Source organism: Globicephala melas, chromosome 1 (genome assembly GCF_963455315.2).
Source record: "Globicephala melas chromosome 1, mGloMel1.2, whole genome shotgun sequence".
Lineage (NCBI taxonomy): Eukaryota > Metazoa > Chordata > Mammalia > Artiodactyla > Delphinidae > Globicephala > Globicephala melas.
Window position 1 is genome coordinate 144,783,284 of NC_083314.1, and position 27,710 is coordinate 144,810,993.

The 27,710-nt window shown below is 44.0% G+C and overlaps 1 protein-coding gene across 3 annotated transcripts in view; it reads left to right on the plus strand.

Annotated features, from left to right (window-relative positions):
* RAB3B (RAB3B, member RAS oncogene family) overlaps window positions 1-27,710 on the plus strand; it is an 86,221-nt gene that overhangs the window by 42,092 nt on the left and 16,419 nt on the right. For all 3 annotated transcript variants that reach the window (XM_060305571.1, XM_060305579.2, XM_030870131.2), the window contains one exon: window positions 26,452-26,570. In XM_060305571.1, the coding sequence (XP_060161554.1) occupies window positions 26,452-26,570 (119 nt within the window). The remainder of the gene's footprint in view (window positions 1-26,451; window positions 26,571-27,710) is intronic.

Below are 27,710 nucleotides of genomic sequence, written 5' to 3' on the forward strand. Positions count from 1 at the left end.
CTTCTCTCTCTCTCTGACCTTCCTGCCTTTCTCTGATAAGGATGCACATGATTACCTTGGGCTCCTTTGAGTGATCCAGGATAATCTTCCCATCTCAAAACCTTAATTTAATCACATTTGCAAAGTCCCTTTTGCCATGCAAGGTAACATATTCATAGGTTCTGGGGATTAAGACATGGATATCTTTGGAGGACCATTATTCTGACTACCACAGCATCCATTAATAACATGGAAATGATCTAATATAAATTCTCCCCATTTTTCAAGGCTCTAACTCAGGTTCCCTCTTCTCTAATGATAGCCCCCTCTGCTAACTCCCTGAAACAGGTACTGTCTGTGTCTTAGGCTAAGACTACCTGCTGAGAATGCCTGTCATCTTCTTAGGTGCCAACAAGCCTGTGAGCTTAGAGCTTATCACATCTCAGTCTCATTTTAGACATGAGGAGGCTGAGGTCCAGAGAGAGATAGGACTTACTAAGGGCTCATTCCAAAACTCCTTATGCCACCTTCAGGAAGTTGAAATCTGGCCACCAGAACATAATGGGGACCCAGAGAGACTGATGGGCAGCACAGAAAAGGCCAGAGGCTGAACAGGAACATGAGGGCTGCAACAGGTCCCTGTGGCTCCAGGAATATGGAAATACTTGCTGAGTACAACATCCTGTACTTAGCTCTTACAATATTCAGAATTGATTTTTCTAGGCAGCAAGTTTCCTGGTGTGGCTGCAGAGACATGTTGACACTTTCATCTTCCCGAAGCTGGTAGGAACCAGCTGCTGGGGAGGTTTAATCTGATTTTTAAAATCACAACAAAGACTATGGGAGGTCAAGTCAGAATTGCAGGCATAGTCCGCCTTTGTAATTTGCAAATGAATTAACCAGTAATCCCGATTGGCTATTCAAGGGGCCTCCACACTTTGGGGCCACCACTGCCTTCCCTCCACCCAAACTGGTGTGGGGGAAAAAGAAATTTGCACATTCATTCATTCAATAAACATGTGTCACATGCCTATTAGGTGCCAGGCACTGTCATCATAGGGCAAATAAACAGCTACAATACAACATAAGTGATATAAAGGGATGAAGAAAGTGCTGTGGGAACACAGGGAAAGGAGCTGCTACCTCTACCTAGAAAAGTTATTTTCCGCTTCGCAAAAGAGGGGGCCTTTGAACTGGGTGTTGGCAAATGAGTAAGAGTATTTCAGGTTAATGTTGGGGAAGATCTTTACAAGCAAAAGAAAAGACAGGCGCAAAATCACAGTTGCTTTCAAGGACCCATTTTGTGCCTGACTGTGGTAGGCTCTGCAGGGATTGGTGAGACAACATCCCTACCTCTAAGGGGGTGCTGTTTATAGGAGGGCTGTTTATAAATTTAATCAAGGTGGTCATGGTGAACTTCACTGAGCAGGACACTTTTCAATAAAATCCTGAAGGAGGTGTGGGATATTTGGAGGAAGAGGATTCCAGGCAGAAGGAACGGCAAGTGCAGAAGCCCTGAGGCAGGGGTATGCCTGGGACATTCCAGGGATAGTAGGAGCCCAGTGGGGCTGGAGCAGGAGAGTGGTCAGAGATGAGGCTGGAGTTAGTGGGAGGGCCAGACTGTGTAGGGCCTTGGAGGCCTTTGTAAAGACTTTCGGTTTTTGTAGCCCAAAAAGTATAATTGATATACAAAAAACGATACATATTTAATGTATATAATTTGATGGGTTTGGACACATGCATATACCTGTGAAACCATCACCACAATCAAGATAATAGACTTATTTATCAACTCCGGAAGTTTCCTTGTGTCCCCTCACCCCCTCTTTTTTTTTAGCAGTAAGAATTGTTAACGTGAGGTTTACCCTCTTAACAAATTTTTAAGTGCACGGTACAGTTTTTTTAAACTATAGGCATTATGTTGTACAGCAGATCTCTAGAATTGCATCTTTTTTTAAAAAAAATTATTTTATTTTTGGCTGCGTTGGGTCTTCATTGCTGCACGCAGGCTTTCTCTAGTTGTGGTGTGCAGGCTTCTCATTGCAGTGGCTTCTCTTGTTGCGGAGCATGGGCTCTATGTGCGTGGGCTTCAGTAGTTGTGGCTCATGGGCTCTAGAGTGCAGGCTCAGTAGTTGTGACCCGTGAGCTTAGTTGCTCCGTGGCATGTGGGATCTTCCCAGACCTGCACTGGCAGGCAAATTCTTAACCACTGCACCACCAGGGAAGTCCGAACTTGCATCTTGTGTAACTGAAACTTTATACCAATTGATCGACTCATTTCCCCTCCCCTCAGTCCCTGGAAACCACTGTTCTATTTTCTGCTTTTATTTGACTATTTTAGATATCTCATATAAATAGAATCATGCAGTATTTGTCCTTCTGTGATTGGTTTATTTCACTTAGGTTAATGTCTTCCAGGTTCATCCATGTTGTTACAAATGGCAGCATTTCCTTTTTTAAGGCTGAATAATATTCCATTTTATGTTTATACCACACATTTTCTTTATCCATTCATCTATCAATGGACATTTGGGTTGTTTCTATATCTCAGCTATTGTGAATAATGCTGCAGTGAACATGGGATTGCATATATCTCTTTGAGGTTCTTATTTCAATTCTTATGGGTACATGCCCAGAAGTAGAATTGCTGGATCGTATGGTAGGTCTATCAAAGGACTTGAATAGACATTTCTCCAAAGAAACATACAAAAGGGTCAATAAGTATATGAAAAATGCTCAGCATCACTAATCATTAAGGAAATGCAAATCAAAACCAGGAGATATTTCCTCATACCTGTTAGGGTGGCTATTATAAAATTAAAAAGATAATAAGTGTTGACAAAGCCTGGAGAAATTGGAGCCCTTGTATACTGTTGGTGGGAATGTAAAATGGTGCAGCCACTACGGAAAACAGTATGGAGTTTCCTCAAAAAAATCTTTAAAGGCTTGGGTTTTACTCAGGATGAGATGGGAGGGATCTCATGAGCAGTGGAATTACATGATCTGACTTATATTTTTTAAAATAAACTTTATTTTTTGATAATTTTAGATTTATAGAAAATTTTCAGTGATAGTACAGAGAGTTCCCATATATCCTTCACCCAATTTCCCTAAGATTAACATCTTTATATAACCATGGTGCATTTGTCAAAAGTAAGAAATTAAAATTGGTACAGTTTTATTAACTAAGCTATAGACTTTATCTGAATTTAACTAGTTTTTCAACTAATGTTCTTTTACTGTTTTGGGATCCAATCCATGTTGTACTTAATAACATTTAAAAAATTGAGATATAATTCATATATCATAAAATTCACCCTTTTAAAGTATACAGTTCAGTGAGTTTTAGTATTCACAAAATTGTGCAACCATCATTACTAATTCCAGAACATTTTAGTGTCTTACATTTTAATATTTAACAGGATTGCTCTGAGGCAGACTTATGTCTGTTTCAAGAATAAATTCTAAACTGACAAAGGGCAGAAGCCGGCAGGATCAGTTAGGACTTGTAATAATCCAGGCTGGGGATGATGGTGGCTTGAAGTAGGGGAGTAGCAGTGGTGGTGGTGAAGGTGGTCTGTGGTGGTAGTGAGAGTGTGTATACACTGAAAATATTGTTAACAGGATTTGCAGATGAATTAGATGTGGGAGAGAAGGAAGGGGAGGAGTCAAGGATGACCCCAAATGTTTGGGCTAAGCAACCAGAAGGCTGACAATGCCTCTGACTGACATATGGAAGACTTCAGGGAAAGCAGGATTTGGGGAGACAATTGGGGACTGAGTTTTGGTTATGCTAAGTTTTAGATGCCTATTAGATAACCAAGTAGAGATACAGAATAGGCTGTTGGATAAATGGATCTACAGGTCAGGGCAGAGGCCCTGGATGGAGATATAAATTAGCAAGTCATTAGCATAGAGTTGGTATTTAAAAGAAGCCAACAAGATCAACAAGGGAAGGAGTGAAGATAGAAACATTCTAAGGACGGAGACCAGAGACATTCCAATATGAAGGTGCTGTGAAGATGAGGAAGAATCGCAAAGGAGACTGAAAAAGAGCAACTGAAAAGGAAACGTGTGGGGCCTTTGCAGCCAAACAGAGAGTTTTCCAGAGGGAGAAGAGATAACTGTGTCCAATGCTGCTGCTTAGTCTATATGAGGACTGAGACTTGACCACTGGATCTAGCAGCAGGGAGTTCATTGGTAACCTTGTTGTGACCTGTTTTGGTGGAGTAGTGGGGATGAAAGCCTGCTAAGAGTGGGAGAAGAGAAACTGGAGATAACCAAGTGTACATAGTCCTTTCAAGGATTTTTGCTCTTTGGAAAAAGAGACCACTGAGTGGTAGCTGAAGGTGAAGGGGGATGTGAGTCAGAAGAGGTTTTTGGTTTTGTGTGTGTGTGTGTGTGTGCGGTAAGTGGGCCTCTCACTGTTGTGGCCCCTCCCGCCGCGGAGCACAGGCTCCAGACGCGCAGGCCCAGCGGCCACGGCTCACGGGCCCAGCCGCTCCGCGGCACGTGGGATCCTCCCGGACCGGGGCACGAACCCGTGTCCCCTGCACTGGCAGGCGGACTCTCAACCACTGCGTCACCAGGGAAGCCCTGGTTTTTGTTTTTTTAAGATGGGAGAAGTAGCTGCGTGTTTGTGTGTTGGCGGAACAATACAATAGAGATCAACAAACCAAGCAACCAACAAAGAAACAACACAAAACTGACACTATAGGAGAGAGAAGAGAATTTCTGGGACAATATCCTTGAATTGGTGAGAGGAGATGGGATCACAAGCACAGCGCGAGTCCTTGCTAGGAGCACAGACTGTGCATCCATATTAACGTGGCAGAGCACAGAAGGAGGGGCCCCAGGGGCAGCTAGGGGCTATGTGTGCTGGTGGGAGTTCTCTTGGATACAATTTTTTGGTGGAATAGGAAGCAAGGTCTTCAGCTGAGAGAGGTTAGGGGCGGGGCGTAGCGATTCAAGGAGAGAGGAGGAAGGTGGGAGAGTGAATAGACTAGGGAAATAAAATTTGCTTGCTGATTGGCATTAAGGCTCCAGTTGAAATTAGGGATCGTAAATTTAAATTTATGAATTTGAAGCATGGTTGTGTGTTTTTCTCCAATCGTGTTTTGCTCTGTGGTTGCAGTCATAGAATAGGCAGCGAGCTGGCTCTAATGAAAGTATTGTTTTGCTGAATGACTATGACAAAGCAATAGAGAGCCAAGAGAGTCAGGGGGGTGTGCGGGAAGCCATTGTCATAATTGGCCATAGAATTCAAGCTGGGCAGAGAAGAGGTGATGATGTAAGGGCAGTGAAAAGATGATAGAGGTTTAAGACTCTTGCCGCTGGTAATCTAGAAAGAATGAGCTAGAAAGATCATCTAGGAATGATGAATCTCCGTTTCCTCAGCTGTAAAATAGGAATAATATTAATGGCTAGCGATCTGAGAGTGGGAGGTTGAAGTTCCTATTGGTACTGACAAGGTGCAGGGCATGATTGTGGGTGAGTGGCTGAGGTAGGGGTAGAGATCAGCATCACTGGAGGAGAGGAATTTGAGGGAATGAGAGTTCAAGATGTAGGAAGGCTCACCTCTGTGGCTATGAAATCACCAAGAATTATGGAGAGAGTAACAGTGAAGCAGGAGCTGTTCACTGGTCAGCAGAGGGATGAGTGGGTGGCATAAGCTCATGATGTGAGATCCAAAGCTGGAGGCCGTTTTGTTTTTTGAAGGAGGGAAAGAGAATGATCTGCAGGCAGGGGTGAAAAGCAATAACATGTATCCCACTTTCTGGCCCAGAGATTCAAAGGTGGTGAGAGAGGAGCAACCATCAATTTGGAGGCTTTGGGAGAAGCCGTGTCCTCGAGGAGAACCAGGTTTCAATCACAGCAGGGAGGTGAAGAAAACACCCAGACCAGAGGTTGAGGAAAATGAGATTTTCCTGATGACCGACCGTGGGTTTCAGAAGGCCCAGGGAAAGGTTTCAGTGGGGAGAGGAGAAGATAGGATTGGAAAAGATGATGTACAGAGCTGTATGGGAATCAGAGTCCAGTAATTCGGGATGGCCTGGGAGACAGGCTTCTTGCCATGACTCACATGAATAGAGGGATAAAAGGTGCAACAAGCCAAATTGTAACGCAGACAGATGGCACCAAGGCAGACAGTGGTTGTGTGGGGTCATGAGAGGAGGGATAAGGGCCTTGCTTCCTCTTTTTTTTTTTTTTTTTTGCGGTACGCAGGCCTCTCACTGCTGTGGCCTCTCCCGTTGCGGAGCACAGGCTCCGGACGCGCAGGCTCAGCGGCCATGGCTCACGGGCCCAGCCGCTCCGCGGCATGTGGGATCCTCCCGGACCGGGTCACGAACCCGTGTCCCCTGCATTGGCAGGCGGACTCTCAACCACTGCGCCACCAGGGAATCCTCCTCTTTTTTTTTTTTTTTTATGAGTTTTAAAAAAAATTTTTTGGCTGCACCACGCAGCAAGTGAGATTAGTTCTCCAACCAGGGATCGAACCGCCACCCCCTGCATTGGAAGCGCAGAGTCTTAACCACTGGACTGCCAGGGCAGTCCCAGGCCTTGCTTCCTCTTAATCCCTGCTTTTAGAGGCCCAGAGGCTGGCAGAGCTGCCATTCTTACTCAGAATGCCTCCCTCTCCATTTCACACATCTGTAATTATTGTGGCAATAATCAGCAACCACCATTTATGTAAAATATCCTCACCAGTAAAATGGGGCTAATAATACCTCCCGCAGCGTTCGCGTGAGCTGACAGTGGCACTGGCTAGGGGCCGGCACTGTGCTCAGTGCTTTTAGCAACTCATGTCATCCTTACAACAACCTTGTGAGCTAGGTATTGTTATTATCCCTATTTTACAGATAAGTAAACTGAGGTCCAGAGGAGTTAGATAACTTACTTAAGTTCATATAAATAGTAAGTGGTAATGTCCAGATTTTAATCTAGGTATATTTGACTTCAAAACCCATGTATGCCCCATGCCCTGTACCCCACCCTCCTTGTTATATCTTTACATACATAAGGACTTGGGTGCTCAGAAAGCACTCAATAGATGGTGAAAATGTTAAGAGTTATAATTATTGGGCAGCAACTATATATTGTACAGGTATTTTACATGCCTTTTTTTTCTTTCTTTTTTAAGTCATTGCAATGATGGTGCACAAAACTGATGAGAAAACTAAGACTCAAAAGTTAAGGAACTTGACCAGATATTATCAAAATTAGTAAATGGCACAACGGGAATTCAAAATTAAGGCTGTCTGCCACCAGAACTTCTGTTCTATTTACAGTCAACTGCCTTCCCCATTCTTCCCATTGCCCTGTGATGCCCCAGGGACCTCACAGGTGGTTGACAGTCAGTGTCACAGCTGAAACTTGGAGTTGCGTCTCCAAGGAAACACTCTCAGAAAGGGATGGGTTATCTGTTGCAAACTGTCTCCTGTTAACTTTCTAGCTCCCCTCCCTTTCTACCAGCCCTCCTCTCTCTCCAACCCCTACAGCTTCACAGGTGATTCTAATGGGCATCACTGATATACAGGTATGTCATTAAGTGGCTTGACACTTAATGTAGTGCTCTGTGAAGAGCTGCTGCACGTTCTGGCAGAGTGGGAGGAGGGGTGGGGGCTTCCTTAGTTGTGGTAGAAGTAAAATGAAAACATGGCACCGGCAGTGTGACAAGTTATGATGTCTCTGAATCTCCGTTTCCTCAGCTGTAAAATAGGAATAATATTAATGGCTACTTCTTAGTAGTGCGGTAAAGATTAAGGAGACAATATAAGGAAAGGACCTAGCATGGTGCCTGTAACATATTTGGTGCTCAATAAACTTGCCCACAGTCGCACAGTGAGTGGTAGAGCAGGATAAATTCATGAATGTTCTATTGTGCTGTACTGTTGTGATTGGTCTTGGTTACTGCCGTTTTTGAGATTGAAGCCATGGCATTTACAGGGTAGAGTTCATCAGCAGAGAAATTAGATATGAGCCATGGACCTTTTACTCCCATTTTCAGTGGGGGATGGAGAGAGCAGCAGTGCTCTGCCCCTGAAGATGCCCAGTTACCTTCAAAGGCAAGAGATTCTCCTAGCTTGCTTGGGTCCTGCCTGATATGCTGCTAAGGGCAGGGGCAGGAGTCGGGGAGGCCACTCGACTGAGGATTTATAATTCCTTGCTTCTGCAGATTCCCCTTTCCTCCACACCATGGCCCAGCACCATTGCCCCACACCTTGGGTTGTCAGGTGACAGCTGGAAACTCTTACCCTCTCTGTACGCCTGTGCTTCTCACATTCCTCTGTGAAGACTGTCAACTCTGTGTTAATGACGCAGAGGCTCTGAGCTCAGGCCCGGGGTGGAGGTGGAGGAGAGGGGAGATGATGGGAGGTCAAGTCCAAGGAGGTGTCTATGCTCCCTCTCTTGAGTACCCCAACCACTGCCACCAGCTTAAAACTGAGGCTCCTCCTTTATTCTTCTCAGCTCTTGTCCTACTCATCCAGTTGTTCATCAGAACCATTAATTCTATCCCCCAAATTTCTCTTGAATGCATCCCCTCCTCAGTTCTGTTCCATAAACATTTATCCAGAGCAAACTGAGCCTGGCACTCTGCTCCTTTCCTACCTCGGATTCTTGTTCTCTCCCCCTTAGCCTGTATCAGCAGCCCCAGTAGATCTCCCTACCCTCAATCTTCCTCCTTCCATATGCTCTCCGATCACTGTCACTCCACTGCTTAAAACCCAGGGAGGGCTGCCCATCCATACCCAGTAAACTCCTTGCCTGGCATTCCAGGCCCTTTCTTGCCTTCCCAGTTCCATCTTCAGTCACTCACCCTTCAGGCAGTCCACACTCCACCCATGCATTCCCCAAACCGCCAATCCAAACACAGGATGCATTTTAAAAAACCCAAACTTTATATTTTAGAATAGTTTTAGATTTGCAGAAAATTTACAAACGATTGTGCGGAGAGTTCCCATTTACCCCCTACCCAGTTTCCCCTATTATTACCCCCTTATATTAGTATGGTACATTTGTGCTAATTAACCAATATCGATAACTTATTATAAACTGACATCCATAATTTATTCAGATTTCCTTAGTTTTTTTACCTAATATCCCCTTTCTGTTCCAGGATCCCATCCAGGATACCATAATGCATTTAATTGCCATGTCTCCTTAGGCTCTTCTTGGCTGTGAGAGTTAGGATGCAATTTTTTACTACTTCCTTCCCCCTCTCCTTAGAGATTACCCCTCCTCCCTATTTCTCACCAGCAAACTTCCATTTGACTTTAAAGACTCAGTTCAAGTATAACCTCCTTTGGGAATCCTTTCCTGACCCACCTCTCCCCGAGCCTGGGTTAAGGGCCCCTCTTTTACTTCCAGCACTTACCAGCTGTACTGTGTCTGGAACTTACCTGTCTTCCTCTCAGATTGCAGGCTCCCTGAGGGCAAGGGCCGGGTCTGATACATGTCTATAGCTCTATCACACAGCACAAGGCCCGGCAAGGAGTAAGCATTCAATAGAAGTTTGCAAAATAAAAGTGAGTTCTCAGGCTGAGCTTTATACCTCTCAAAGTCAAGGCCAGCATTCTCCGTGCACCCGACATGTCCAACCCTTCTCTTGGCCCCAGATCAAGTTTTACCTCCCCAGGAACCTCCTCTAGCCCGTTCTGCCCCTCAGTGGCTGGGAGGCTTGGGGTTTCTTTCGGGTTAGTCTCTGTGGAATGGACATGCTGCTTTCTTACCTGCTTTCCTCTCAGAGCCCTCTGGATACCAGTCCAGTCAGATCATCTGGTACATCTGATCTCATTTGATCCTGAGGAGGATCTTGTCGTCCTCATTATATACATGAGGACGCTGAGGCCCAGAGAGGTAAAGTGCTTGTGCTTTACTAGAGGTCACACAGCTGGATTACGTGAGACTTGAACCCAAACTTCTGTGACTCACCTCCAAACCTTCCCACTGGACCACACAATTTCCACATATAAAAAGTGAGACCTGGGCTTCCCTGGTGGCGCAGTGGTTGAGAGTCCGCCTGCCGATGCAGGGGACACGGGTTCGTCCCCCGGTCCGGGAAGATCCCACATGCCGCCGAGCGGCTGTGCCTGTGAGCCATGGCCGCTGAGCCTGCGCGTCCGGAGCCTGTTGCTCCTCAACGGGAGAGGCCACAACAGTGAGAGGCCCGCGTACCGCAAAGAAAACAAAAATACAAAGAAACAAACAAAAAAAGTGAGACCTAACCACAAGCAACAATTAAGTGCTGTTCGGGAGCCATTCCAGTATATCCCAGTCTCTTCTGCAGGGAATGTTCTAACAGGGCTGCAGGCTGAACCCACAGTTCCATAAATTGGCTGAAACTTTCAGTTTTCTCCACTAGGACTTGGGGAGGAAGAGAAAAGGGAAGTAAGAGAGAAGAGGAAGAGTGAATAGAGAAAATCAGAGGTGATTCTAAGGTTGGACATTGTGTCCAGGCTCCCATGAGGTGCCATTTTGTGGGGAGAGAAAACGTACTCTTTGGATACTATCCTCCCCGCACTGTCATGTTGCTATCAGCTATCAGCAGAGGCATAATTAGCCTTTTAATTTCCTTCCAGCGGAAGTTTGCTCAGGCAGTTATCAGCCCTGCTTTCTTGGGTTCCTCCCTCTTTGCACTTTCCTACAACTCCAGCTCTCCAGGAGGCCTGTCCTGGATGTGGCACCAGGGGAAGAACAGCAGATTATCAAGGGCCAACTGTCAATTAAATGATTATGACTAATGTTTATACAGAACTTTACGGATACCCAAGCACTATCACAACACTTATTTCATTTTATCTACCCAACAACACCAAGAAAAGGATATTCATTTTGCAGCTAATGAATGGGCTCAGAAAGTTAGATAACTGGTTCAAGGTCACATGCCAGGAAGCAGAAGAGCTGGAATTTGAACTCAGATGTGCCTAACCCCCAAATCTATACTCTTACCACTGCCCCTCACAGTACCCACTCATTAATGCTTGCTGTGTTTAATTAAATGACATGTGAGTGCTAAAGAACACTAAAATTAAGGGGATGATGAGAATGAGGATTTTAAGAGGCTTCTTGGAGGAGGTGATTCCCCCACCCCCTGAGATGGAAACAGAAATAGTGCCAAGGTATAGAATTAAAAAAATATGTATATATATAATATACGTTATATATTTTTGGTCTTGTTCCCAAAGGGATTTAAATGGCAGAGAAAGATTAGACAGAATGAGGGACTTCATCTTTTTTTTTTTTTTTTCAGTTTGGTGAGACTCTAGGCTGATTTTTTTTTCTAAGTGTGCTGCTCCAAATGATCTCCCAGCAGTTCAGTCAATACTATAAAACAAAAAACAAAACTAGAAGAGCTTATAGTCTGGTGGAGGAGACAAACACCTTGGCAATTCATATTTCATTAGAGAGGGGGTAGAAAAGAGCTTAGGAAGGCTGTGAGGTCAGATTGTCTGGTTCAGATCTTTAACCAGCTGTATGACCTAAGGCAAGTATTTAACCTCTGTGTCTCAGTAACTTCACCTGTAAAATGGGTATAATAATGGAATCTCTCTCTGAAAGTTGTAAGAATTTGCATAGTAACTGGCATACTCTTAGTCTCAACAAATGGCAATCAGTCATCACTTCTGCCTGTGGGTATTGGAGGAAATGTGACTCATTGAGGAGGAAGCATTTGAACTGAATTCTGAGTAGTGACTGGTTCAGCAGGGCAGGGGATCAGGCTGATCCAGGCAGAGGGACCAGCATGAGAAAAGCAAAGAAACTTTGAGGAGCACAGTGTTTGATGGCACCTGGGGACTTAGCCCAGGGTGGTTAGAACCTGAGGAGAAAAAATGGGAGGGGTGGCAAAAAAGGAGGTGAAACGGTTAGATTAAAAAAACAGGAATAAGTGTAGCATTCTAGCATCCTGGAAGGCAGTATAGCACAGGGTTTAAACTCCCAGCTCCAACATTTGTTAGTTTGGGTGAGTACTTAACTTCTTTGTGCCTCAGTTTCTTTATCCTACCTGCCTCAAAGAGCTGATTGTGAGGATTGATGAATAATGCATGAAAAATACTTGTCACAGTGCTTGACACTTGGTAAATACTCATTTCATGTTAGCAGTTATTATTATTACTATTTATTCTGACTCCTTAGAGCTAGAAGGGGCCCTAAAAATCATTTAGTCTAATATCCCTGTTTTAAAGATGGAGAACCCAAGGCCCAGAGTGTGTGGGGGGATGGTATTCATAAACCCACAAAGCAAGTTAATGATCGAATTAAATCATACCCAGGCCTCCTGACTCCTGGCCTGCACCATGTGGCCCCCTTTCTATCATCAGGCTGCCTCTGACAGGTTTCCCCTCCCTCTTCAGATGATTGTCTCCCCTCCCTTGTAAATAAATTTCAAGGCATTTGCTTTGTGGAGCTGAGTGTTTATCCTATTTTTAGAGCACTCTGGCACCTGTATGCAAATGTTCCTCAGGGGACTTGTCTGCTATGGTGACTTGGGCCAACTCCCAAAAGAAAGCAGCTATGAGACCAAAGGGAAAACACAGCCCAGGGCAGGATGGAGATCCTGGACTGTCTTTCTAGTTAAGTCCCAGAAGTCCTAGGGAGTTCATTCTAATCTCTTACTTACCCTGTATATGTCAACTCTATATGTCTCTGTTTGGAAATGAGTTCATAAGAGGGTCTCTGGGCCAGGCTTCCATCCAAGGTTTTGGACTTAGGATGTTGTGTCAGAAGGTGCCGTGGAACCCAGGCCTGTGGATTCACATTTAAAATAAATAAATTCAAATTTATTTAGCTCTGGTGCTGGCTCAGATTCTTAGGAATTATTTCTTCCTATCAGGAAAGTGGAAGTAATGTGGGGGTTTGGAGACAGAAAGGCTTTATCAGACAACCTGATGGTTTTGCCCTGCAGAGCTGGAGAGAGATGGGACTCGTGAGACGACAAAGAGGGGAGAGCAAGGCCTCAAATACCTCCCCCATAGAGGTCTGTGTCTCCTGGCCCTTGACATAAGCAGTAGTGTCCCCATCCTCAAAAGCCTCACCATTTAGCACACACTTACTGAATGTCCTCTAGGCAATAGGCCCTATGTTGGGTGCCACTAAATCCCTCAGTGGTTCCCTATTCCCTTCCAGACAATGTCCAAGTGCCTGGCCTGGCATTCGATACCTCCATGATATAGCTCCAACCTCACTTCCTATTTTAAGTACTGTGTTTCAGAAATTGAAAATGCTATCAATAAGATATATCCTTATTTCAGAAATGCTAAAACGTGAAAAGAAATGGGCATCTTAAAATCCATATAATATTGTATTTACACTCAGGTGAAAATGGGACTGCTTGTACTCTGCCCAGATGCCATGCTGTTTTAGGCTTTACTAGTTTTCTTTTCTTTTTAGCTGTTTATAATGGAAAATTTCACACACACACTCAAGTAGGGAGACTAACTAGTACTTGAACACCATCATTCATCTACAATGATGATCAACTCATGATTTATCTTCCATATTTTTCCCATATTTCCTTCTCCTTGGACTATTAATAATAATAGCAACTGCTATTAACCATTATGGGTTTAGTTTTTCTTAATTATAAAGGTAACATATGCTCATTAAAAAATACTTTGAAATTATATCCAAGCATAAAGAAGAAAATATTACTGACATTGTGGTTGGTTTTTTCCAGTTTCTTTTCTATGAATTTTTAACATAGTTGAGGTTATATTCAACCTCAGTTGAATATATATGTATATTCAATATATGTATATTCAATTTTAAATCCTACCTTTTTGAAGGTAAAACTATGACATAAGTACAGCTAAATTGTTAGAAAATCTTTATAAATATGTTTTTTAAAAACATCTTTATTGGAGTATAATTGCTTTACAATGGTGTGTTAGTGTCTGCTTTATAACAAAATGAATCAGTTATACATATATCCCCATATCTCTTCCCTCTTGCGTCTCCCTCCCTCCCACCCTCCCTCTCCCGCCTTTCTAGCTGGTCACAAAGCACCGAGCTGATTTCCCTGTGCTATGAGACTGCTTCCCACTAGCTATCTATTTTACATTTGGTAGTGTATATATGTCCATATATACACTACCACTCTTTCACTTTGTCCCAGCTTACCCTTCCTTCACCCTCCCCGTGTCCTCAAGTCCATTCTCTAGTAGGTCTGTGTCTTTATTCCTGACTTGCCCGTATGTTCTTCATGACCTTTTTTTTTTTTTAAGATTCCATATATATGTGTTAGCATACAGTATTTGCTTTTCTCTTTCTGGCTTACTTCACTCTGTATGACAGACTCTAGGTCCATCCACCTCACTACAAATAACTCAATTTCGTTTCTTTTTATGGCTGAGTGATATTCCATTGTATATATGTGCCACATCTTCTCTATCCATTCATCTATCGATGGACACTTAGGTTGCTTCCATGTCCTGGCTATTGTAAATAGTATAAATACGTTTTTAATGACTTCATTGTATTTTATAGGGAAGATATACCATATCTATTCATTAACTCTTTCATCAACAATGTTTGTTGCATTTACCATATTTTGGGCATTCTAAACAGTGGTAAAGTAATGAGGCACAATCTCTGGCCTCTCAAAGTTTAGTTGTTCTCCATTGTTTGAACGTTTAACTACTTTTCAATTTGGGGCTGTTATGGATAACATTGTAGTGATCAGTGATCATCTTTGTGTGTAGAACTTTTCCTAGGTTTCAGATTATTTCCTTTAGATAGATTTTCAGTAGTGAAATTCCTCTTGTACTCTACCTTGGCCAGACTCAAATATTATCTTAGTTTAATTTTAGCTAATTTAATAGGATAAAAATGGTATCATTATTTCAAATTGCCTGACAAGGGTCCTATTTTTATCACCAGCAGTTTCTTAGTACAAGACCTGACTCTCATTTCCTTTTGGTTGCTGTGACCTGGGGATATATTAAGTATAATCTTGTTTCAAGCCTCTCTTTTTCCTCCTGACCCTCTCCCACATCACTTCTTCCCCCATTTCTTCCTGTCTTGAAGGGGAGTTGGGTGAGTCACCTAAAGTGTACAGCAGGTGGCAAATTAAGCAAATTCCCTAAAGAGACTTCGCAGAATGCTCTGAATGGTGCTGATGTCAATTGGGAGGCAAAAAGCCTGAAGAGGAAATGGATTGGCAACTGTAATGCTAAATTTGACCATGCCAAAGCACTGGGGTGTTAGGGATGATGGTTCTTTCAGCAGGCATCTTTAAAATACCTGCTACGTGCCTAGATCTGTGCCAGGTACTGATGAAGGCATATTAGCTGGAGAAGACACAAATGAAATAGGTCATACTTAATAGTCAACTATGTACATGTCTAAGGCGTTCAGACTAGGTGGAGATGTCCAGCAGACAGTTGGAAATTTCCATCTGAAACTTGGAAGTAAGGGGCCCAGGGGATAAAGAGCCAGTTTAGGAGACAGAGCAGGAGCAGGGGAGATGTAGGGAGAGCGCTGGTGAAGCGAGGTTTCAGAGGAGCTGAGGAAAGGAGGGGTTTTGAGAAGAGGAGTATGTTTGGGGGATGTCTTCTTTGTTATTTAAGGCAACAGAGAGATAATATTACTCAGCTTCTCTCATTCATTCATTCCTTTGTTCATTCAGTATTTTTGGAATACCTGCCAGGTGCCATGTATTGCTCTAGACATTACTCTAGACATTGTTCCTTTTATTACAGAAATAAAAGGCATAGCCCCAAATCCACAGTCTAAATGAGGATTTATAGATGAGAATTGAAACAAATCCCTGATATAGGTTCTGTGATCCATTCATTCAAAACTATTTATTGGGCTTCCCTGGTGGCGCAGTGGTTGAGAGTCCGCCTGCCGATGCAGGGAACACGGGTTCGTGCCCCGGTCCGGGAAGATCCCACATGCCGCGGAGCGGCTGGGCCCGTGAGCCATGGCCGCTGAGCCTGCGCGTCCGGAGCCTGTGTTCCGCAACGGGAGAGGCCACAACAGTGAGAGGCCCGCGTACCGCAAAAAAAAAAAAAAAAAATTATTGAACACCTAAGATATGCCAGATGCATTGAAGGGCAATGAAAGGAACCCCTATAGCTTTCAGTTTATCTGCATGAAGTAAAATGTAGTACCTACATCTTAGTGGAAAGTATCTGTGAGAGGATTTGAGGTTTTGAGGGTTTTGTGTGAGATCAAGGCTAAAAATAAGAACCAGGGCATTCACCTCTTTGAGCGCAGATTCCTCATCTGTAAAATGAGGGAGTTGCCCCTATATGTACCTGTCACAGGATTTGTCACGTGTGAGGTAGCTTCCCTGCTAGTCTGAGAATTCCGAGGGCAGGGATCACGTGGGTCTTACCGGCACAGTGTAGGCTCAGTAAATATTTGCGTAATTGATGACTCTCGCAGGGACTTTCTAGATCTAATATTCTGTGCTCTGCTATGGCTAAATTAAAGGCCCAACTACATTCTGTGAAGGCCCAGAAAAAATGTTGCTGGATCCCAAGGAACTTCCTAGAATAGGTGCCCTTTGACTTGGACCTCAAAGGTTAGATAGGATTACAGTGGGCAGGGAAGTCCTGGATTCCAGTGACCTCTTTCCTGCCCTCTGCCCTCAAGGATCTACCAGTTACTACCTATGTGAACTTGGACTCCAGTTTTCTCACTTGTAAATCAATAGTGACAATAATTCATGGTGTGCTGGAAAGAATACTGGATGTGGAGTCAGAATATTTGCATTTGAGTCCCAGCCTAACCAAAAAATAAGTAGCTGCATGACCTTAGGAAAGTTACCTCTCTAAGTCTCAATTTCCCTATGTGCAAAATAAAGCAGTCAGACTGGATGACCTCAAAGATTGGTTTCTTCTGGCTCTAAAAAATCTGTATCACAGGGTCATTCTTAGGATCCAATGAGATGATGCAACAAAAATGCTTGTAAACTGTAGGGTGCTCTGAGCGTGGTCTGTACTACTGAGGACAGATGGGTGTAACACCAAGCCAGCTTTAACGGAATACTCTTTCCTTTCCTCAGTCCTCTGCTTCTCCTTGGCTACACTGAACCTCCCCGGAAAGCTCTCTCCCTCGGCTTTCCTCCCAGTCCCATGGGACATAATGTCTCGGCTCCCAGGTGCTGCAAAATACAAAGGGCTTGGAGCTTGGCAGCTGTGGGTTGGGGCGCAGGGTGAGGGGAGAACCAGCCCAGAAGCTCTTATTACTTGCGTCCCTGGTGTCATCATCCCCACCCCCCAACCTGGCCTGGAGGGAATGAATTGAAGAGGGGGGGATGGAGGAGTTTGGCTGGGGGAGCATGTATATAACAGGGCAGGATCCAGGGATGGAGGCCCCAGAGATAACCTCTTGCTAGTTGTGTGATCTCTTAAGTCTGTCACTGCTCTGGGCCTCCCTCTTTTGTCTATAACATGGAAAGGAATCAGAAAGAAGAGGTGACCCTTTTCTCACAGGTGCTTTTCCAACCAATCCTGAGGTTCTAAATGAGTTTTCCCTCCTCAGCACATAATCAGCCCTTGAGTTTCATTCACCAGCCTTCTTAGTAAGTGCCTACTATATGCCAGATGCTATAGTTGAGGGCCTGGGATTTAGCTAAATAAAGATTGGGTCTCAAGATGCTCATAGGGAATTCCCGGGTGGTCCAATGGTTAAGACTCTGCACTTCCAACGCCAGGGCCCAGGTTCGACCCCTGGTCAGGGAACTGAGGTCCCACAAGCAAGCCGCGCAGTGTGGCAAAAAAAAGACGCTCATAATCTGGAAGAGGAGACAGATGAATGAACCAGTAGCTATAATAAATGTGATGTGTGTGATGATATAATGCCAAATCATAAAAGGGCAGAGGAAGAAGTTACTTTGTCAGAGGAGAGGAGGCCAAGGAAAGTTTCCGAGGATGTGACCTTGAAGAAGATTGTGAATTATAAAAGAGAAAGGGGATTTCAGGCAAAGATGAGCATATCAGGTTAAGGCCCAGGGATGTGAAGGAGCAGTGTTTGGGAAACCACTAGTTAGGCAAAGCTGGAACTCACTGGTTCAGTGGAGGAATGGGAGGGAAGAAACTGGAAAGGAAACCTGAGTAGATCCTGAAGGGTCTACGTTCTATGGAGTTGCTTGGACCCCATCGTGTGGGCAGCCGGGGAAGGGATTTAGACCCAGAGTAAGGAGATGAGATTTGGATTTTTAGAAATTCCCATCTGACATTCAGTGTGCTCTGTCAAAAATGTTGCAGTCACCCGCAAAATTCACCCTTTCAACCAGTATTTTTTGGAAGTCTCCCCCACCCCATGTGCCAGGGCTGTGCCAGGCACTGGAGACACAATAGTAGGCAAAACCAGGCATCCTGTTCTTGTGGCCCTTGCAGTTTGGCAGGGAAGACAGACTTTAATCAAATAATTACACAAATAAATACAAAATTACAGTGGGGAGGAGTGCTAAAAAGAAGTACATGGTGCCAGGAGAACCTGTAATTGGAGCATTTGACATTGCCAGGATGGTCAGGCCAGTTCCTCTGCTGAGCTGAGCTCCAAAGGAAGAGTGTTGCCTCAAGGAAAGGTGCTAGAAGGCTCTATGGGAATGGGCTTCTCCTGCCTCAGAATCCCCATCCAATGCACATTTCTCTTTCCAGTCAACAGACACTGTAGACTTCAAGTAGGCATGTGTAGTATTCAACCTTTTATCTTCAGGACCTAGCCAACACTTGCCACAGAATCAGTGCCCAGTGAAGATTTGGAAAAAAAAAAAAATAGAAAGGAAAAGGAGGAATACCCTCCCTTTAGGCACTTTAGATATTTGAAGATAGCAGTAGGATTCCCCAAAGCTTCTTCCTTCCTTCAGTTGCTTCTCCCATGACACAGTTTCAAGTTCCCGTCACTGTTCTGGTCATTCTGTTTAATTGTGGTGCCTGTCACACGTGATTTAAAACATCAGGGATGTAGCCCTGTGCCATGTGCATTGGTCTCTTGGAGTCAGAAGACCTGGTTTTATTTAAGCCTCTTTTCATCATTCACCTCTTCAAGGCGCAGTTGTTGTGTGTGTGTGTGTGTGTGTGTGTGTGTGTGTGTGTGTGTGTGTGTGTGAGCTAAACAAACCTAGAACTTAAATATTTGGAGGGCTGCCACATGAGTGAAAAAATAGATTTATTCTTTGGGTCTCCAGAGAACAGCGTTAAATCAATGAATAGAAATTACCACATGCAGCTTTCAGCTCTATGGAAGGAAGAAATGTTCTAATACTCAGAACTGTCCATCAGTGGAGTGGCTGCCTTTGGAGGTGGTAGGCATCCAACATTGGGAACACTCAATGTAAGTATGCTGTAGAAGGAATTCCTTTTTTAAGTGAGCGGGTGGATTGAGTAACTTCTAAGATTTACTTTTAATTTTAGAACTCAACAATCTGATAGTCAAGACAAGTGGAGGAGCTGGGAGGGGGCATATGTGGCAGAGAGAGTAGCATGAACAGACATATGGAGCAGAAATTAGTATTGCATGTGTGGGTGACAAGGAGGAAACTCCAGAAAGAAATGATGGATCTGTGTTGGATCAATGATTCAATCAAGACAGAGAACATAACTAATATTGTTGAGCACCTGTGTGCCAGACACACGTGATTCCATTTAAGCTTTGTGGGTGATTTCCAGCCTTACCCTCTGGTGGAGGGGAGATTGTTGGCCTTAGGAAGTCTTAGACATGGTTGGAGGATCTCCTATCTGGAAGGCTTCAGGGTGGGCTGGGTCCTGTCCTGAGGGGCAGAGAGGGATTCAGAATACACAGTCTGGTTGGGCTATAGGCTGTGCTGAAAATACACACTTGTCAAAAGACCGAATTTGAATCCTGACTCTGCTTCCTTATAGCTTGTGACTCTAGCAATTTACTTAACCTCTGTGACCCTCAGTTAATCCATATATAAAATGGGGACTCAAACTCGTCCTGCTTCAGGCTGACATAATAATTAAGAGAAATAACGTAGCGCAAAGGGCATCCCAGGAAGAGCACAGGCTTTGGAATCAGACCTAGCTTTGAATCTGTCTGCCATGAACTGGTTGCAAGATTGTAGGCAAGTTATTTAAATTTTTCTCATCTGTAAATAAAGATAACAGTATTTCAAGGCTGTTTTGAAAACTAAGTACAGTAGGAAAAGTGCTTAGCATAGTGCCTGGCACATAGCAGTTTTATTTTGTTAGTACAAATAATAAGATCCCATATATGAAGCACTTATCAAAGCGCCTGGCACATAGCAAGTGTCTGTCGGCCACACTGACAGGGCTGCTGCAGGCCAGGATGGTGGCTTGTGCATCATGGTGTCCGCTCTCTGGCATAAGGCTCTGCCCATATGAAGAGCTCAATGAGTGTCTGCTTCGTAGAAGTGAATTGATTGCTCTTGATGACACGGTCTCCTTCCTCAAGTAGCCAGTGAGTCATGCCTCTTTCTTTCTCCTCCTTCCTGTCTCCTCTTTGGTTCTATTTCTGACTCTCCTCAGTGGGAGGGGAATCAATGTTCGTCAAAGTGATTTTTAAAAATAAAAGAGAGAGGGAGGTTTAGAAGTGATTCTCTGGGCTACTTTCTATTGAGCACAGGGTAGTGAGAGCTGGATTGTTGTTTCCAACCTTGCTTTTCTTTAGATGAATAACAACAACAACAACAATATCAACAGTAATAGCAGTAGCTACTATGAACTTCACTGAGCACCTACTATGTGCCTGGCACTCTGCCAAGCTCTACCAGTACATTGTCACTGATCCTCACATAACCACTTCAGGGCTGGTATTATTATCACCACTTTATTGATGAGGAAATTAAGGCTTAGAAAAGTAAAATAATAATGAAAATGACAAATACTCCTATATTTGAGTATCTATTATGAGCCAGACATTTAAAATAATCTTAGTTAATTACAAACACCCTACAAAGTAAGCATTATTATTCCATTCGAATTGTGAGGAAGCTGAGCCTCAGAGAGATGAAAGAACCAAGCTGTCCAAAAGCACACAGTTGATGAGTAGCAGAGCTGGGAGTCAGACCAAAGCCAGATCAACTCTTTTTTTAATTTTTATTATTTTTATTGTATTAATTTTTTTTTTTTTTTTGGCGGTACGTGGACCTCTCACTGTTGTGGCCTCTCCCGTTGCGGAGCACAGGCTCCGGACGCGCAGGCTCAGCGGCCATGGCTCACGGGCCCAGCCGCTCCGCGACATGTGGGATCCTCCCAGACCGGGGCACGAACCCGTGTGCCCTGCATCGGCAGGTGGACTCTCAACCACTGCGCCACCAGGGAAGCCCCAACTCTTTTTTAAAAATAAATTTTATTTATTTATTTATTTATTTTTGGCTGCATTAGGTCTTTGTTGCTGCGTGTGGGCTTTTCTCTAGTTGTGGCAAGCGGGGGCTACTCTTCATTGTGGTGGGCGGGCTTCTCATTGGGGTGGCTTCTCTTGTTGCGGAGCACAGGCTCTAGGTGCGCGGGCTTCAGTAGTTGTGGCTCATGGGCTCTAGAGTGCAGGCTCAGTAGTTGTGGCGCATGGGCTTAGTTGCTCCGTGGCATGTGGGATCTTCCCGGACCAGGGATGGAACCCGTGTCCCCTGCATTAGTAGGCAGATTCTCAACCACTGAGCCACCAGGGAAGTCCAAAGCCTGCTCAACTCTTAACTCATCCATTCCCTTTCTGTCTGGCCACTTTCTGCTCCTTGAGGGAAGCATCATATTGAGACCCTGGGTGGAGGCAGCCCTGGGCAGGTTTGAATGAGAAGTGGCACATGGCATGATACTCATTCACTCCTGTTGGGCAGACCCTGGGAAGCTGGCCCTGCTCCTGGGGCTGACTGTGGAAGTACAAAAATAATGCCTAAGTGACATTTACTCTGTATCAGGAACTGTTCCAAGCATTTTAGATATAATAACGTTCTTAATCTTCACGATAACTTTGTGAAATAGGTATTGTTATTATTCCCGTTTTATAAATGAAGAAACTAAGGCCCCCCGAAAGGAAAATTGCCCCAGGAGGGGATTACCGAAGAGCATGAATACCAGGAGACAGCAATCATTGGGAGCCATTTTAGAGGCTGCCTGCCATTGTCACATAGTAAGTGCTAAAACAGGGGTTTACACCCAGAAGTCTAATTCCAGAGACCGTGCTCCTAACCTTAAAACTATGTGGCCTTTTTGTTTAACAAGGTGGTGATTGAATCCCTACTGTGTGCATAGCCCTGTGCTAGGCACTGGGAGTACAGAGGTGAAACTGATTCCATGTCCAAGCTCATTTATTATTCTATACCAGGATTTCCAATTAATTGGGCATCAATTGGGTGGCAGGATTCTTTGTCAAAGAGCTGGGGCACAGGGCCAGGCTCCAGGCAGAGATAAGAGACTGGAAACTCTCATAGAGAAATGGTATAATGTGGGTGGAATGAGAAGAGATGAGAACTGCTGTCAGTGCAGTTGCTCAGAAATCCTGCTTGGGCCTTTAGATCACCAGTCTGGACAGGTGGCTTAATTCTAAACCCTACAGGACAAGATTTAAGGTCTGAGCCTGTAGATTGGAGGGAGGAGTCTCATCTGTTGTGTTGGCTCTGAGGAGCTCAGGAAGCAGAGGTAAGAGTGTGGGAGGGGAGGATCAAATTCTGCTGCAGTGTTTCATAGGTACACACACACACACACAGAGCTTTTGTGAGATATGGCAGACAGTGAATATTTCTCTAATATTAGTGCCTAAGATTCCTGTGTTAGATGTTTACTCACTCACTCTCACTCACTCACGCACTCAATCATCTATCTCTTCATTCATTCTTTAATTCATTCATCCACTCACCCATTCATGAGCTGGATAAAATTCTGTTTGCCAGAACTCTTAGGGAGAAGTACTGTATGTGGTCAGAAGGAATACTCTGTTAGGCTGCTTGAGGTAAAGAGTAAGACACCCAAAAACCTGCTCAGCAAACAGAAGATGGTGATTCCTATGCTCTCCAAGGATGGTGGGTGTGTTAAATGCGGATTTTGTTTTGCTGAGTAATGTGCAAGTCTGGGTCAGAGCTGAATTGCTCAGGACATGAAGAAACTGAGCCCTGCCAGAAACAAAACCCATCTGTCATCATGCCCTGTAATTCACCTCTTAAATACCTCTTGAGTCTATTTCTACTCCATCCTCATTGCTACCGCTCTAGTTCAAATCCATCTTAGGTCGCACCTGAACCACTGCAAAGATCTAACCAACCAGCTTTCCTGCCTCCCATCTCTACTTCCTCCAGTTCATTCTCCACATCAGAGTCAGAGTGATCTTTCTAAAGTTCAGATCCAATCATGTTAATCTCCTGTCTCAAAATCTTTGACCCTAAAAAGATCAAGTTCAAACTCCATAGCATGGCATTCAAAGCTCTTTCTAGCTTCATCTACTCATTTCCCGCCGTTCCTTAAGTTCTTCTGGAGTAGTCACTGGAAAAACATCTTCCTTCTGCCAAAATACCTTTCCTTCACTTTTCTGCTTGGAAAATTCTTCTTTCGGAGAATCCCTGTTGTCTCCTTCTGTTACCAAGTAAGCACATCTGTAGGTAATGCTCCTGGGCTTGGTACATGGGAGTGGCTATGCCATCTACCACATTTCCCATTCTCCTCCTGGGCATATTATAGGATTGTGCTTTCTTGGGTATGGGCATGTGACTTGCTTTGGCCAGTGAATGGGAAAAGTGGAAGAGCCAACACATGACTCATACACTTTCTTTCCCTCTCGTAGCCACCCTGTCACTCTTTTTTTTTTTCGGTACGCGGGCCTCTCACTGTTGTGGCCTCTCCCGTTGCGGAGCACAGGCTCCGGGCGCGCAGACTCAGTGGCCATGGCTCACGGGCCCAGCCGCTCCGCAGCATGTGGGATCTTCCCAGACTGGGGCACGAACCTGTGTCCCCTGCATTGGCAGGCGGACTCTCAACCACTGCGCCACCTGGGAAGCCCCACCCTGTCACTGTTTATCCTGGAATGAGGAAGACAAAAAGCAGAGCACCCAGCCAACCCTTGATGGATATGTAAAAATAGTGAAAAATAAAACCTTGTTTTTGAAGCTGTTGAGATTTTGAGATTGCGTATTATTGAATAACCCAGTCTACCCTAACTGGTACACTATCTCTGCTTTGACATCTTCCATAACTACCTAAAACCACCATGTTTCTACCTTATCTGACTTGTGTAACACATTTTCTTTATGCCACATAGCCGGTACTGATGACACACTGCCACATATTGTTATTATGAGTTCAGTGGTATGTCTTAGCCACCTCTTTACTTTTACTGAGGCTTCCTTAGGGCAAGGATGGTCCTTGTTCCATTTCTGTGTCACACAAAGTATGGTTCATAGCCAAGGCAATATACTGTAATGGGTGTAGGAGTCAGACATACTTGTTTTGAATCCCAAATCTTACATTTGATGGGCAATCTCTCTGAACTTCAGTTTTCTCATTTGTAAAATGGGAGTAATGATATGTACCCTACAGGGTTTTTCTGAAGTTTATGGATAACAGGTGCAACATATGTACAATTAATGGCAGGCTATAATTCTTATTGTTCTCATTATTTGTTTTTATTTTTTTAACCATTTATTTAGGCTGTGCTAGGTCTTAGTTGTGGCATGCAGGCGTCTTATTTTTTATTTTTAATTTTTTAATTAATTAACTTATTTTGGGCTGCTTTGGGTCTTTGTTGCTGCGCATGGGCTTTCTCTAGTTGCAGTGAGCTGGGGCTACACTTCTTTGTGGTGCATGGGCTTCTCATTGAGGTGGTTTCTCTTGTTGCAGAGCACAGGTTCTAAGTGCACAGGCTTCAGTAGTTGTGGCACACGGGCTCAGTAGCTGTGGCTCGCAGGCTCTAGAGCACAGGCTCAGTAGTTGTGGTGCACGGGCTTCATTGCTTCGCGGCATGTGGGATCTTCCTGGACCAGGGCTCAAACCCGTGTCCCCTGCATTGGCAGGCGGATTCTTAACTACTGTGCCACCAGAGAAGTCCAGCATGCAGGCTTCTTAGTTGTGGCGTGCAGATATCTTAGTTGCGGTGTGCAGACTTCTTAGTTGCAGCGTGTGACTCTTAGTTGCAGCATGTGGACTTCTTAGTTGCAGCATGCATGTGGGATCTAGTTCCCTGACCAGGGATCGAACCCAGGCCCTCTGCATTGAGAGCATGGAACCTTACCCACTGGATCACCAGGGAAGTCCCTATTTGTTTTTATTATCATTATGGATAGTGTTCAGTAAATGCCTGTGGATAAATCTTTCACTGATTGAGGTATAATGGTATGTGCATTGGACTTGGAATCAGAAGTCCTAGATTTAAGGCATAGCTTTTGTCACCAGCATTGTGGCCTTGGAAAAATCACTTACCCTCTCTGCATTTTTGCATTCTCAACTACAAAATGTAAATACTGATCCCTACCTCATAGAGATTACTATAAAATTTAAATAAGATAATATATGAGGAAATGTTTTATACGTGCTCAAGTATCACACATCTAAAACTAATGATTCAGAGAAGACCGGCTGGTCCCTCACATAAGGACCGTGTGGACATTGTGAAGCATCCCAGTGTACTCCAGCAACACTTTGTTGTGGGGCTTGGCTTATCTTGCTTACATGTTTGTCTTTCCAACTAGACTGTGAGCTGCTTGAGATAAAGAATTGTCTTTGTCTTTTTTTAGTAAAAATGTTTATTTGTTTCTCCTTATATAAGTAATACATGCTTAGCATAGAGGAAATAAAAATAGCTGAAGAAAATGAAAATCCTGGTAATTCTTATCTTTCATACAGAGATAATCACTATTAACCTTTTGATGTGTTTCTTTCCAGTTTCCTTCTCTGCATATGTAGTTATGAAACTGACATTATATCGCACATACGAGAATTGTTCCATTATAATAAATATTCTTGTATAAATAAACACATTAAAAATCTTGTATTTTAACCATTCTCCTATTGTTGAATATATAGGTTGATGTCAGTTTTTCAATGTCTAAATAAAGTTGTAAGAAGCATTTTTGTGCATAAATATTTGTCTGATATTCTATTTTTGTAGAAAAAGTTTTTAGAAGGAAAAATTTCTAGTTCAAAGGGTACAACTATTTTTAATGCTCTTGGGACTTCCAAATTGATTACCAGAAAGATTGAACCAAGTGTCATTCCCACAAGCAAGGTATGAGGTTATACATCTCACTACATCCTCAACTATAATGGGAATTATAATTAAAAATAAGGTTAAAACCTATTAATATAATAATTATCCATTTACATTTCTTCTGTGAATTGTTCTTTACTCCTGCTCATTTTTCTATTGGGATTTTAATTATCTTCTTATTAATTTCTATGAGGTTTCAGAAACCATTTTATTCTAGTCACCAAGTACAATAAAAGGTACATAATAGGTGCTCCTTAAATATACTTTGGATGATTTTAATTGTCCTGGGGACTCTTTAGAAACAAAGCAGACTTTCTAGGAGGCTGACACTTTCCTTTTCCCACCCAGGACACGGCTGGACAGGAGCGATACCGGACCATCACCACAGCCTATTACCGTGGAGCCATGGGCTTCATCCTGATGTATGACGTCACCAATGAGGAATCCTTCAATGCTGTCCAAGACTGGTATGAGATTCGTTCCTTCACCCACTCATCAAACTGTTCATGAAAACCTAGTATGTACTAGGCTCTGTGCTATGTGCTAGGGAAACTCGAATGAATCAGACATGGCTCCTGTCCTCAAAAAGTTCACAGATGAGAGGACAGGACAGATCAGTGAGCAGGCAATGAAAATATCATGTGACAGGTGCAGTGATGAGAGTGGCACCAGGGCTGTGGGAACCCAGCGGAGGGCTCTGACCCAGCCTGGGAAGTCAGGGAAGTTGTCCTGGAATTGCTGACACATATGCTGCGTTTTGAAAGATGAACAGGAGTTAGCCAGAGGGACAAATGGGTAAGAATGTTCCAGAAAAATAGTACAGATGTGCAAAGATAAGAAGGTAAGTGAGAGGGTAAGAAGAGCAGAGGTCATGAAGGATTATGTGTGCTGGGGTGAGGGATTTGGATTTTATCTGGTAGGTGAGGACATTTGAACAGGGAAACAACAGGTTCAAATTAGTGTTTTAGAGACATCATTCTGGACATAGTGCTAAGTGAATCCACATATTGCTTCCCTATAAAGTTTATCCCTGGGCCGGGGGTCCAAGTTCATAAAGATTCAACATCTTGATACGATAGAAATCGGCACAGTTCCCCAGAGGTATAACCTCTGAGCAACTTACATCTTTCTTCCTGGAGCATTACTCACAGGGAGAAGGGAGCACGAGAGGAAGGGCACGTGAGACAGAGGGCCAGGACCCGGTGCCCCTAATCAGTGGAAAGGATGGGGAAGATGGAGCGTGTGTGCCTGGCTCTTCTTCACAATCAGAGAGGCTGAGTAGGCTGGGCACACAGCAGCGGAGCTGGCCAGTGCCAAGCTTGTCTCCCGCTCTTCTTTGCCGAACAGCTACCCTTTGAAGACTTCCTGTCTCCCAAGGAACAGTTGTCATGACTATGTGCAGCACTGTTGGTGCCTTGGAGCCTTGAGCTGGGAGTGGCCTTGCAGGCTGCTTGCCACGTTCTCCCCACCACCCCCTGAGTTCTGAGCATCAGTCTAGGGTGCCACCCACATGCCTGTCACCCATGTGTTGTCCTTCTTAGTCTGTTGGTCATCCCCTTCTTCCTCCTTTCTCCCCCTTTCCTTTTAACAAGTCCTTCTCTCCACCT